Raw genomic sequence first — 14,556 nt, forward strand, 5'->3', positions numbered from 1 at the left:
AGGACACTCCTAATTTTGACCATTTGTTGTCTGTTTGACAGTAATGCTTCTATCCAGTTATGCAGGTGTCCAAAGATTCCATCAGATTTTAGTTTTAGGAGTAGTTTGTTGTGTGCCACTGAATCAAAGGCTTTACAGAAGTCTATGTAGATTGCGTCTATTGTTTTGCCCTGATCGAGTTGTGTAGACCATATGTTTTTGCAGTGTAAGAGTTGCAGATTACATGATAGTTTTTTTCTGAAACCAAATGGCTTTATGTGGATTAGGGCTAGAGTTAGAAGTTTTTGGTTCGTATTATTTTAGGAAATTTCATGCCAGCAGGCAGAGAATAGAAAATGCGATGAAAAACTCTTTTAAGGACGCTTTTACCTGTTTTGCTTAGAGCCACATTGGTTTACTTTTGTAAATTGAGTAGAAACTTCTGAACCAAATTCATGTGAGAAGACCTGCACAACCTTGGTAGAAAGCACATTTTTAAAGTTCACCAAATGGGTGGGTGAGTGAGTGAGTACATGAGAGAAAGAGAGAGTGTGAGAGAAATAGATACTTACATACATTTATTTGAGGGGCAAAGGTCTTTGACATTTAAAGTCCATAGAAGAGTCTTTGAAGAAATAATTTTAAGAAGTAAATGGACTTTTATCAGTTACATGCAACAACCTGTACTACTGGAAGTTTATGCAGATATTTTACCACTTGTTTTAATTATCTTCTTTGTCCTCCTATATAAAACTAATGATTTGGCCTGAGTTGACATAGAGTCAAATACACAGTACTCGTTTTAACAGCTTTTTGCTGTGGAATATATGCAGTTTCACTGTTTAGTTTGCTAAAGTACACTTGTCCTTTGAGCCAATCAATATCCATGTATGGCTTCCAGCTTTCTTGGAAAACTTACTTCCCAGACATGAGCTTGTTCAATATATCTTCCTCCACCTCAAGCTGTGCAAGTGTTTTGCATCCTGGGGACAAGAGACCTGAGATAAGCCATTGTAAGCAGAAGTTGCATCACTAATAAAGACAAGGTTAATGTCTTTAGGAGGAGATATTATAGTTCTTCCCCTCCCCTCATCCCATTACTTCATTTCAAGTCAAGGCACCTAAAATTAGAGAAATTCTTTTACATTACTTTTCCTTGGAGACATAGTTTTTAAGGTTCTGAAGTGAACAGCAAAGAGGTAAGGATATCAAGACACAAAACTAAAGAATAGAAAATTGTATTGGAGAAATTAAAAAAAAAATCCTAGAGAAGAAGACAATGATCATAAAATATATTTCTGTGACTATCCAGATCAATAGAATAAAAGCAGTGGTCTTTCTGGTAGTAATATCAAGTCCTGAGAAAAATAAGAACGTTGGGTTATGGTTTTGGAGCCAGTTTAGTGTCTTCAAATTTGATGAGTTCTCCTTCTACTCCCTCATCTAAATTATTTATGAGGATATTGAAGAATCCTGGGCCTAAGACAAAACCTTGTGATACCCCACTGCTTACTTCACTTTGTTAGCTAGTTATAAATCCATCTGGTGGTGATGCTGTCTATCGAACATTTTTTTTAGCTTACCAAGAAGTAAGTTTTATGATAAAACAAAATAAATATACTTAAAGAAAAGAAGAGTGCAGAGAAAGTGATTCTTGAAGCACCCTGGAACAGGGCCTAGACTTATCACCTGAACAAACATCAACTGGAACCCACCATACTGAAGAGGAGAACCACTGCAAAAAGGTTCCTCCACCCCTATAGTCCTAAGGTGGTCCAGAAGAATTACATACTCAATGAAATCAAAGGCAAGTGAGAGGTCAAAGAAGGCTAGAGTAGATGTATTGCCCCACCCTGAGCCAAGCAAAGGTCATCCACCAGTGGGACCAAAGTCATCTCGATGCTATGATCCAGCCTGAAACCTCACTGGAATGGATCGTAGATGGATTGTAGTTTATATACTTCTTCCAGATTGGCTTATTGTTATGAATCACTATATTTAAGAGATTGCTTTTTGGAATTATTCTGTCAACCCCCCAGACTTGTATCATTTGGGGTACTGAAATATCTTTCATAAATAATTTTAATAACTTTTTTAAAATAAAAAAAATAAAAAATGGAAATAGCTTGTGGTCTACTTTGTCCAATTTCTTACTGAAATCCAAGCATATTATGTCTAAAGCATTTCACTGGTCCACTAATTTAATTCACTCTGTCAAAGAGTGAATCATTTGCTCATTATTCCTGAATGATTCTGATCCCATAAATTCAAATATATTCTGTAGAGAAGAATGTAACAACAATATCCACTTCTCCTTTTGCTTTGTTTATATCCAGGTTCTGTAGCGATTTTATTTTTGTAATGAAAAATGCAGTTTGTTGTTTGATTTCCATTATTTTCTTGTTTTTATGTACTATGAAAGAGATTGAACTAGAAAGTATTACTGAAAAATATTTGCAATATTTTTGTTTCAGATCCTGATGATCACTTAACAATAGCTCAGTCAATAAAGAAGGAATTTGACAACCCAGATAATGCTGATTTGAGGTTTCAAGTTGATGGAAAATACATTTATGTTCATAAAGTGCTCCTCAAAATTAGGTATGAAATTATCAATCTTCTCAGATATTTTCATTATCTTCCCTGGCCTTTTTGCCCATATTCAGAAAATTTTTCCAGTAGTATCAAAATACGTATCTGTGATACTAAATTTCATTACTAATAGGAGTTTTTCATAGCTTTCTATAATAACAGTTGGCATCTTTGCATAGACTTATGAAAGCCATTGAACTGATGTATAATTCCAGTAAACATATCACTTTTTAAAATAATGATGCAGTTACAATTTGAAAATACTTGTAAATTATAAAGGGCCATGATAGGCAGCCACATACGTGGAGATGTGGCTTTGCATTAGTAAGGTACTGTTGAGAAAATTCAAAGTACAGAGGCGCAGACTTTTCTACAAGCAGCTTAAAATAAATAGCTTAGTAAGATTCCAAGGAGAAGAGGCAATTTAAAAATTTGAAAATTACCTTTGTGCTTATTATGTCTTTATCTTCAACTTATATACGTATGTCTTCAAGTGAGAGACCTTCTCTTTCTAGGTCCCCAATATGTATCTTATCCCTCTATTCAGCTGGAGTTTGATGTGTTTTTCATTAAGTGAATAATCTACCATGCATGAATAAGCAGCTTCATGATCAGCAAAATACTGTGCTGACTATTACATTGTCAAAAATGGAGATAAGTCTCTACAAGGTATATAATTCAAAGCCAGTTTAGCGTAGCAGGAAGGCCAAAAGGCTGTCAATTCCACAATTAATATGGAACAGGAATGATTCAGTCCCTCTTTGATACAGGTTACGTTTGCATGGGTTCATTTTTCTCATATCATTTTCATGTTAATCTTTCAGGTTTTCTGTTACATGGTAGGAATCAAGTTGTTTGTTGGTGCTGATCAGAGGTGGTATTTAGCAGGTTCTGACCAGTTCTAGAGAACTGGTAGCAGAAATTTTGAGTAGTTCGGAGAACCGGCAAATACCACCTCTGACTGGAGAGTTTACAGTATCCTTTCCCTGCCACGCCTACAGAACCGGTAGTAAAAAAAAATTGAATCCCACCACTGGTGCTGATGTTATAACTGTTTCCATTTTGTGCCCAGGTGTGAACATTTTCATTCAATTCTGAACAATGGTAATGAGGAAATCATAGAAATAAGTGAATTCTCATATCCTGTTTACCGAGCATTTTTGGAATATCTTTATACGGATAACATCAGTCTCCCTCCTGAAGATGCCGTAGGTAATTGGAACAAAAGAGCTTAAATTAATTTTTAAAGCTAAGGTGTTAATGTATATTTTCATGATATTAACATATTACTATTAACTCTTGAATATACTGAATTGTGCAAACTTAGAGCATGAAATGAGTCTGCATATATTTTTCACATCTTGTAGCATTAAAGCATTTTGTTAGTGAAGAAGGAAAATAAACAGACTGGTATAACAAGCTGTGCAATAAGTTATAAGAAAAAGCATTATATTTCTGAATTCTATATACAACCACCTGACTTTCCCAGTAGGCCAGAATATAGACACCTGCAGATGTTTGAAATTAGTAATTAAAAGTATTTTGCTTTCAAAATTTAATGTTTATATGAATAATTATGAGAATGGTTTTAAGAAAGATTTAAGCAGCCTAGTTGTCCTTTTTACACCCTTTGTTTTAATAAATAGTAACAGCATTGTTAGGAGTTCAGTCATCTCTGTTGGCTCTAAAGCTATTTGACTGTGAATAGTTTGGTGAGTACGTAGAATTGAAAGTATTCATTACAGCCTTTTCTCTCTTCTGTCTCACTTTGGAAAAAGCAATTGCTTCAGCAGCAAGAAATTCAGGCACTGGTGCTACATTAAAATTAAACTTTTCTACTGTTACTTTCATTGAAGGTAAGCTGATATTATCCAAGATAATATCAGTTTACCTTTGTATAGGAAAAACCCATATTTCCCAGTAGAACTATGAAAAAAATTCACCTTCCACAAAAGAAACAGTACAGGAGCAAATAAAATGCAGACTACTTAGCTATTCTTTGTATAAGTAATTCAGTGAAATTTTATTTTACCAGACATCAATGTAGTAGATTTTAACTGGAGTAGAACAAATTATGGCAGAAATGATGCAAATAGAATTCAGAAATGAATTTACATCATTATGCAAATTATGTAAATCATCACTCTTGGACTCATCAAATTTTCCTCAATAGCAGACATCTTGTCACTCAATTAGTCTGTTAAATTGAGATTTTACCAAAACACAATTGCTAGGCAGACAAGACACCGAATAAGAAAAGTTAAACTAGAAACAGCTCGTTCCCATGAAGCTGTCATAGGTGTCAAAAAGGCCAGTTTAACTAATATATTAGTTTTCCTTAAAATCATTTTAACATTTTTGTGGAGAAATATTTTGAAAATATTTCTGCTGGAATCTGTCTTGGGAGTTTTTTGTTGCTGTAAGAATTGTAAGTTAGAAAATTTTATATTTAAAAAAAAAAAAATTCTAGAGCACAGAACACAAGATATAATTCTGCATTTCCAGATGGTGGAGTACTACCTCCTATGTTGAACTGTCTTTCCATTTAATTGGGAAATGCTTCCCTTGATAACATATGAATATATGATGTATTTTGTATAATTCTCTGTGCATTTGTACTTATATTCAATGTGTCCATAAACATTTTGTACAGTTGTATATGTTCATATATGTGCAGTCACATTTATCCTTGTGTGCTTGTGTACATACATTTTGTTGTGTTTTCCATTGACATATTCATAGATGCCTTGCATATTTGCATACATATATTTATATTTTACTGTTGTTTTGCACTTCTGGTTGGATGCTAACTGCATTTCGTTGCCTGTATCCATGGCAATGACAATTAAGTTGAATCTAATCTAATCTAATCTAAAATCACTGTTAAGTTGGCAGTGAAAGAAGGCAGAATGAGGAAGAATTTTCTTTCCCATTTCTATTATTTGTGAAGGAAGGGAGAGAGCAGATGCCCTCATACATCTGCTGAATTCTTGAAGTAGATTTCAACTTTTCCAGATGCTTAGTACAAAAAAAAAAAAGACAGAATCTCCCTCTGATTGTGATGGTCTCTTTAACTCAAAAGGCAAAGGAGCCATTCCAGGGGGGGAAAGGCAGATGAGGTGAGGTGGGGGGACTTAAAACAGCAGCCTTGTCAGGTTTGAGCCAAAGTTGAAGCTGATTCCTCCCCGTCCACATCCACGCAATCTCCAGGCATAAGTAAAGTGCTTTGGGTGGCCCAGGGCAGAAATGTACAACTGAAGGTCTACCGATGAAGAGGTTCCAAGCTTAACCCTGAGCTGACAGATCACTCAGCTCATGTAGACGTTAAATGGAGTGGAAAGAGTCAGGTCCTGTGGCACACCACATCACAGAGGATGGGGGCTACATCTTTTCGTGTTCACCTAACACCTGGAATCAGCCATGGAAGAAGCAAAAGACCCACTGAAGATGAATGCCTTCTGGTCCCAGCCCCTTCAGACAACCCAGAAGGATATACCATGATTGCTAATATCAAAAAGCTCTGAGAGGTCATGGAGAATTAGGATTCATGCTCAGAATCTGATGGATCATTTGGATCTTTTGGGAGTTGAACTCCAGCAGTGCTGATTTTGAAATAACTGGTGTACAGGCTTCTCCAGATTTCTAGGTAGAGTTCCATCCAATTATTCTTCAGGAAGTGGACGGGATTCTTGGGGTGCCACCTCTGCGTTAAATCTATATCAGCTCTGGCTGGTTAGGATCTTCCGGGGATGTAACATGTAGCTCAGCTTGGTTCAAATGGCAGGAAATGTCATGTCCTAGCCCCATTGGAGCCTAGGAAGGAGGAGATTGGGGCTGTCTCCCTTGGAATCTTTGGAATCTTTGCCATGTCCCCCCCACCCCCACCCCCAGGAGCCTCCTGGTGTGGGTTGACTTAAGGAGAATTCCCTAGTCAGTTATAACATTTGTTGTTGGTCCCCTTTGTTAAAATAAAACCAGTTAACAAATATGTCTCCTCCCCCATCATCTAATTAATTACTGCACTTGTATTACTCTGATTTGGGCAAAAATCCCATTATCTGAAGAAAGCTATTTTGCGTTTTAGAGGGTTCTGCTCTCCCCCGCCCCCCGAGAACTCCTTGAACAAGGTTGCCTAGCTAATATTCTATCAAGGCTCCAACTGAAATCTCTACTCCTTCCCCACCCATTTTTCTTTGCCCACCCGCTTCAGTTTTCTTTGCTACTACTGCTTCTGCCTTTCCTTGTCTGGATAACAGGGATTTGTTTTTGCTTTGTTATAGACCCAGAATAGTAGTGCAGATTCTTATTTTGTGTTATATTTAAGCCATTAATTATAAACAATTCCAACTCTTGACTCATTCTGTCCCTTTTTGAGCTGAGACTTAAATGGTGCCCCATCTAATCTGTTGTTCAAATCTGTCTAAGCTTGTAAATGTACAATGATCAATTTAGGCAATAATGATTGAACACACACTGATGTAATGTTCTCTTGCTTTGCTGCTTCACTCCCCCACCACCACCACCACACACACATTTCTGGATTGTCATCATTTGAGCATTGAACTGCTATCAACAGTCATCATTCAGAGCGCATATTAAATTTAGATACCTATGTTTAAAAACACTGGCTTTTCACATTACTAACAACATTTTTATTCCAGAAGTATTTTATAGTTACGTGTTACTAAAGGTTCCTTCTAGCCTGTATATAGACTTGATTTCTCTCCCCCCACCCCTCTTTTGGCAGGCCTGTTAGACTTGGCAAGCTTCTATAGAGACAACCGACTAAAGAAGCTTTGCCAACAAACAATTAAGCAAGGCATTTCTGAAGAGAATGCAATTGCTCTTCTATCAACTGCAGTCAAGTATGAGGCAAAGGTATGGAAAATGTTCTTTACTCAGTTGCTACTGACTGGGTTTTTTGTTGTGCATTAAGCTATGAGTATGAATTTGCCTGTGCAATTAACACATTGGGTAGTGTTAGTCAAGGAAGCCACCCTGTTGGAATACGGCGCTTGGCCTACCTTATGGGGTCTGGTAAAAATTAGAAGCAGTTTTTGTATGTGAAGCATTTTGAAGAAATGAAACCATTGTGCAAATGCTAAGAATTTTCTGTTAAAAAATCACAATTTTTGTAGTTTTCAAGATATCAGGCCAATTTCACAACTTATTGGGAAGGATATATTTGGCTGCATGAAACATCTAGAGAACTCTATAAAAGAGGTGAATAAAGGAAATATTCTGAACTAAGTGAAACTAGCTTCTTAAATTCTCAATCACCTAGGTCAGTGATGGCTAACCCTTTTGCTGTTGTGTGCAGTGCACCCATAATGCAATGCATGCGCAAATCCCTGCGCTCTCCCTCCCCTTACACATGCGTGGGTTTCCCACGTGCCCCACCTTCTGCACATGCGCAGCAGATACCCCCAAAATTAGCTGTCTGGTGGGAGGCGTGCGCGCATGCACAGTGGAACTGAACTGGGGCAATAGCTCATGTGCCTGCAAAGATGGGTCTGCATGCCACTTCCAGCATGCGTGCCGTAGGTTCACCATCACAGACCTAGGTCATAGTTGTCTCAAAGGTGTTTTTCCAAAAGGTAACTAGACTTTCTTGGTTTTTTCCCTTGAAAATGTTTTGCTTCTCATCCAAGACTTTTTTTTCAGTCCTGACGGTCAATTGCTATTTGTTTTAGATCTCTGGATTTAGTTAGTGTGACCCAACTACATTTAAGGAAGATGTGGAAAAATGTAGAGTGGGGAGGACCCAAGACAAAGAGGTGTAAATTAGAGCTTAGGAAAACAGTTTAATTGGAAGCCTATTGGATTATTTCATTGTGATGGAGAAACAGGAATCTGCTCTTCACTGATTGGGGAGGAGAGTATGATTTGGTACTTTATTTATCATGGTTTCTTACTTATTTCATATTTTGTAGGTTTGTAGAAATAGTTTTGAGGAGTTATTTATATGAACGTTACTCTCACTCCATTTAATTTTCTTTCCCCCCCCCAGAGGAAAATGTTCACAAGTGGGAAATTGGCACTTGTTAGCTATGAAATGCAACACTATGATGATTTTTAATTAATGGAATGGTTGTTTCTGTTCCCAGATTTCTTTTCCCATTTTAGGGTTGTCATTTTTTTTTTTCAGCCCTGGTCTGCCACCTATGATAATGTGGAACAATATCACACATTAGTTGTGTATTTTAATATGTAAACACTCCATTTCTAGGAGCTAGAGGAATTTTGCTTCCGGTTTTGCATCAACCACCTGACTGTCGTTACTCAGTCTCCAGGTTTTGCAGAAATGGACCATGACCTCATGAAGAACTTCATAAGCAAAGCCAGCCGAGTTGGAGCATTTAAAAACTGAAGTAAAACCCTTGCCTAGTGAAGATGGTTTCATTACAATTACTTGTATTTCTGATGTCATGATAATTTCCTCATAAACCTAATTTAAAAAGAGCATTATGCATTCTGTCTCCCTACCGTGACAACTGATCTTAGAAATTAAGGAAATGCCAAAATAGTAGCTTTCACTAAAAGCTAAGTAATTAAATTTTGACACAGCTAAACTACTTTAAATATCTTTGAATAATCTTCCATGCTTCAGGGGTAAAAAATCTTTCATGCTTCCTATCTGCAAACAGTAGCTACAGTATCTTGCAAGTTTCCCAAGATGAAAGCAACAGTTTTTCTTACCAACAGCTGAAGTTGCTAGCCTATGAATAGGAATATTAGCTTTGGAAAATTAAAAGGCAGGCCACAAATATTAAAAAAATTAGAAATTTCTCGTCCCAGCCAAACCAACCTTGCAAAAGAGAAAGTGTCCATTTAGTTTACTGGAATGCTTAGAAGGATAACTGGGTAATAATTAGGCTGGTTCATACAGTTGCCTTCCTTGAAAAGTAGGAGGGTAAAAGAACAGTTTCAGCCTTCAGGTATTTGAAATGCATTATTGATGTTTGAATAAAGAACTAGATTGAACTCACCAATCAATCTTTTTATAACAATTTGGCAGGTATTAGGTCATTGTTGGAGGCTTTCCTAGTTTTTAATTGATTAGTTTAACAATTTCCAAACTGGGACTGATGGCCAGGAGGAAGACTTTCTGAAAGTTTGGTTGTTTTCTATTTCATGTTTACTGAATTATAGCTAGCAAGCCAATAAACTAAATTATATTCACAACTTCAGGATAAAAGATATTAAATATAATTTTCATTGTATATTATTAACAATTCTCATTCTTATTTTTAAAATTATTTTATTAATCTGTAATGTTTATTAGAATACAGAATATTTCTATGCTCAATTTGTCAAAATACATAGTTATGATAGTTTAGGTTAGCCAACTCTTAATAGTTACTGTTAATAAAATTTCAGAACTTTATTTTCATGGTCTATATTGAGTTTGCAATCTGACTACTGATTATTACAAAACTAACAGACTAAAGTGATAGCTACAGAATTACACTACTCTGATCATGAGACAGATAAGAATGTGCAGTGTGTTTTGTTGCACAGTCATTTGTGGTTTGTTGAAATAAAATAATAAAATTCAACCAGGCTGCCAAATTTTCTAATTTGTGTATAAGTTTTAAGATGGAAAAAAAAGATAATGTTAGCAAGGTATATGATTTAATAGAGGTATCTAGTGTATTGGAACTAGACCACCATATTTAAGTGCACTGTCCAGGGGAGTGGGGGCCATCCAGAACTCGTGACTATACCTCACAATCCAATCGTATAAATTATTCTAGAACTCTGTCCTGCAGGCAGTTCTTTGATATAGTGTAGGGTGTTCTTTGGAGGGGGGCCTAAAACATAAATAGTGCATCAAGTCTAACATTAAATGACAATTCTTAATAAAATACCAGTGCATTTTGTATATTGAACATGAATATCTAAAACAAAGTAGTTCAATAAAAACTGAAAAGGTAATATAATTGAACTACAATGCACTGGGAAATCAATTTTACTAAAAACTAATATGTATAAATTAACACTTAAGTGAATAGTACATATGCTATATCATAGCATAAAACACTGAAACACATGAAATTCAACTAAATTAAATTAGCTACACAGTATATGCAAAACAATGTAGTAGAAATCAAAGCTACAGTGCAGATCCTGGGTCTCAAGAGCAGTTCACTTCTGTACAGTGTCTGAAACTTCAGCACCATCATTCAGTTTCTGGTTTTGTATTCTAGTCCGAGTTGATGCTAGAGAAACAAAAAACAGTCTTTTTAAATATGTTAGTATAAACTGTGATAAGTAAGGCGCTTGCTAAAATAAAGCCGAAGACATGCAAGCAGCTAATCTCAGATCTGTAAATGAAAAACAATCCTCATGCAATGCAGGCACCTAGATTTTCATTACATCTTGGGGATTTTGATATTGTTCTTTCAGCAGATTACAATAATGTATAATTAAAGAAAATGCAAAATAACATTTGAAACTATTTCAAAAATATGAAATCTCATTATAAGTATTACTGGTTGACTTCAATGTAGCAGTTAGGGATTCATAAAATTGTTCATGCATGATCTGAAAAATGGCCAAGATATGGAGTGAAATGGAGTTCTTCTCGTTTGGACACAGACCAAAATGGAGATTATTTTGGGGTGGGAAAAACCAAGGTTGAGGGATTTCCTGGGGAAGAGGAAAAATAAAAGCGCTGGGAAGCTAAAGAGCAGGTCAGTTGATATTGAAGGTTGATTAGAATCCAAATGGTACTTTAGATGCATGGAGATTCCTTTTATATGAGGTATTTAAATAGTGACTAGCTCACCTTGTTGGATTATAGCATGTTGCTTTATGAGCTTGGGAACCGCTACCCTCAAAGGCCAGTAAATACATGGCACCAGTGAGGAACTTGCCCATTGTTGCATAAGACCACCTGAATTATCCCCAGTAGTAATTTATAATTATTCTCATGCTGTACAAAAACTTACTCATTTCTGCAAGCTTTTGTTGGAATTTTGACTCTCCAGAAAGATGTTCCCTGTAGATAAGGGGAGATAAATTCTACATTTTATTCAGTTCTGATTTCAAAGTGTGCTGCATATAAGTCATGACTCCAGACCAGGGGCAGGCAATTAATTTCATCCAGGGGTTACATGAGAAGGTAGAATTGTTGTGAAGGGCTGCTGCCCCCCTCCCTACCACCATGTCCCTGCACCACCACCACGGCCCCATCACCACCATGGATCAGACTGGGACCATCTGCAAACCGGATGTGCTTGTGCGCCATAAAACGCCCAGATCTGTTCTAGACAGCTCTTGTCAGCAACTAGCAATTCATGCCTATAGTAATCAAACTGAATAATTCACTTTCAGATGCATATCTGCCACATGTAGGAATTTTGAATAAATCAAGGTTACCTTGTTCTTCTGCTTGAGGAACATGCTTTCCCCTATGTCCTTTGAAAAGTAAAACTATACTTTCATTTTTATATAATCCCGACTTTAAAAGTTAAATTTCAAATTTCATTTTTTCCAAAAATAATAAATTACATAGAATTTACAATTTCAACACAACAGCCCTATTTCAGATATTCTCTGCCATCATTAATTGGTATAACTAAAGTAGACCTAACACTATGTCTAAGTTACTATTATTATTATTACTAAATTGCTTAAGAGAGCAACATCTTTGAAATTGGGAACCTGCAAACTAATATGTTAATAAACTACCAATAAATGGTACACGTATGTGAAGAAAACAATTCAAGAACCAGTCCAATTGAGCTAGAAAGTTCCCTGTGTTGAGGGCAAGAAAACTACGAAAGCTCAGCAGGCAGAACCACCAAGGAGGGCAGGGGAAACTCTTAAAGAAAGATATCAGTTTAACAGTGTTCAAATTACATTTTTAGCTTCTTTCTGCATACTGCTTTTACTAAAATTTGAAAAAAAAATCACAAAGAAACAATTTATGGACCAGGTAGAAAAAAAAGGGGGGGTTGCCCACTGAACTGGACAGCAAATCATCTATAATAGGCATATCCAGGCCATGGGCTGCATACAGCCCTTGGCAGGTAGTAATGTGGCCAAGTTTTTATTAAAAAATATTTAAAAATAAAGGAAATCTGATATTTATATACATGTAAAAGAAAACAAAGGTAACAATAGTAATAAGCCTCTTGGTGCAATCCAAACTAGAGCACCACTTGAACACCAACGGTATTGACAAACTCACATCAGTCAATCACAAAAGGCAGCTTTTCTCAAAACAGCTTACTTCTTACAATACCTCTAACACTGGATCATCAACATCTTCCTATCCCAGGTTGCTGGGAAAGACTCGATAGGTAGCTAAAATGCCAAATCCAGTCTGAACATTCGGCTGACTCTGCAATGAACCGTTTTATATGCGGCCCAGTTCCTCTTCACTCAATGCAGCACAGGCAAGCCAAATGTTGGACATATCTGATCTATAGCAACATTATGCTAATGGTATAAATTACATCATTTGTACCCATCTGATAATCAATATGCAAATAGAATAAATGATGCAAATAACACAGAGAAATTTGTCCACTGCATCCTGATATTTTTCTTATAAATATATAACAAACATCCTATCCAATGTACATTTTCTACATCATGTCAACCTAAAGGAGTCAACCCAGTTAAAATCAATCCTGGGGATGTCCCATTGCTTAGAACAAAGATGCATGGGACATATCTGCCTGTCCACATATGCTTGGGTATGCCAAAAGATAGAGTTCAGGCAGGCCAGGACTAATAGCATTAACTAATAAAATAATCCACTTATAAAATCAATTGATCCCTCCATCTACATATCCCAACCATTGTCTTACACACAAATCACTGTAATACAATGAAATGCAGGCACATGAATCAAAAACTAAAATTGGTCATATTGAGTTCACATATAAATTTAATGAAAATTAAACTATTCTGATAACTTTGTAATCATGTCTCTTTTTTCCACTATAATCTCATTAAAAATTGCAGTTATATATTTCTGCCATAAACTAGATAGCAGAGATGGGTTTCCACAAACTAAGCCAAAACTCTATGTGAATGAACCCAGATGGGATCACTTATATAGACCTGCATTATTTTATTCAGAAATCAGCTCACCTTCCGTCAGCTTCATCCTGACCTTCTATATCAAAACGCAATCTCTTCAAAGGCTTAGGAGTGGTGCTTAGTTCAGGGCTCCGTTTGAGATGACGATCACTGTTACAAACCATCTTGTTTATCTTTTGAAACTTTTCAGAACTCTAGAATACCAGAAAGATAATTAAGAAGATAATTTATTTTTACATATGGTTGGATAAGTATTAAGTGGAATTCCTTTAAGAGAAAATATGAATGGGGCCCTTAAAACAAGCTGACAGCATATTCCAAGCCTCTATGCGTGCTTTTGTTCAGAATACCGAGCAACCAAAAGTAACCGCTTTATAATTTTTTGAGTTTTCCTGGTAGAAAGAACAAATCCATTTTGATTTATCAGTGGAACAACTTGCCTCCAGAAGTTGTCTGAAATGGTATAGGGTTTCCTGTTTGAGCAGGGGATTGGCTAGAAGATCTCCATGGTTCCTTCTGCTTCTGATATTCTGTTAAGAAGGAGAAGCTGTCTTTCTCCTGGCCCAAACAGATTTTGCTTTGCTTTGTTTTGTAACACTGGAAAGCTGAAGTTTGGCACTGATTTCCTCCAAAGAGGGTTCTTTCCGGCTGTATCTTAAAAGCATGTTGGGAGCCTCTGGGCTTAAAGAAATGGCAACTTTTATTTCTTTTATGCATAGTCTTTTTCTGTTTGGATCAAGGAGCAGATAACAAGAAAATGTTATCTCTGAAGAAAGATCCAGAACTTTAAAGACTAGTCAGTCTGCTACTGAAACCAGGGAAGATTCTAGGATAGAGTATAATGTGATCTCTAAGCATCCCCAAAACAATTGAGTAATTAAAAGAAATTAGGACTGAGCTTTTAAGACCGTACAAATTAATGGTGTA

At 36.3% G+C, this 14,556-nt stretch overlaps 2 protein-coding genes across 26 annotated transcripts in view; one reads left to right on the top strand and one right to left on the bottom strand.

Annotated features, from left to right (window-relative positions):
* Positions 1-10,130, top strand: part of RCBTB2 (RCC1 and BTB domain containing protein 2) — a 36,229-nt gene extending 26,099 nt beyond the window's left edge. For all 20 annotated transcript variants that reach the window (XM_087919463.1, XM_087919458.1, XM_087919473.1 and 17 more), the window contains 4 exons: positions 2,454-2,580; positions 3,644-3,783; positions 7,319-7,449; positions 8,801-10,130. In XM_087919463.1, the coding sequence (XP_087775589.1) occupies positions 2,454-2,580; positions 3,644-3,783; positions 7,319-7,449; positions 8,801-8,941 (539 nt within the window). In that variant the 3' untranslated portion in view covers positions 8,942-10,130. The remainder of the gene's footprint in view (positions 1-2,453; positions 2,581-3,643; positions 3,784-7,318; positions 7,450-8,800) is intronic.
* The window catches only part of RB1 (RB transcriptional corepressor 1), a 48,712-nt gene continuing 43,971 nt past the window's right edge, over positions 9,816-14,556 (bottom strand). For all 6 annotated transcript variants that reach the window (XM_087919453.1, XM_087919451.1, XM_087919452.1 and 3 more), the window contains 3 exons: positions 13,681-13,823; positions 11,526-11,575; positions 9,816-10,793 (listed from right to left, as the gene is read on the bottom strand). In XM_087919453.1, coding sequence (XP_087775579.1) covers positions 10,720-10,793; positions 11,526-11,575; positions 13,681-13,823 — 267 coding nt within the window. In that variant the 3' untranslated portion in view covers positions 9,816-10,719. The remainder of the gene's footprint in view (positions 10,794-11,525; positions 11,576-13,680; positions 13,824-14,556) is intronic.

This window comes from Pseudonaja textilis, chromosome 1, assembly GCF_049901715.1.
Source record: "Pseudonaja textilis isolate UNSWEBS1 chromosome 1, rPseTex1.2, whole genome shotgun sequence".
In the NCBI taxonomy this organism is placed as follows: Eukaryota; Metazoa; Chordata; class Lepidosauria; order Squamata; family Elapidae; genus Pseudonaja; species Pseudonaja textilis.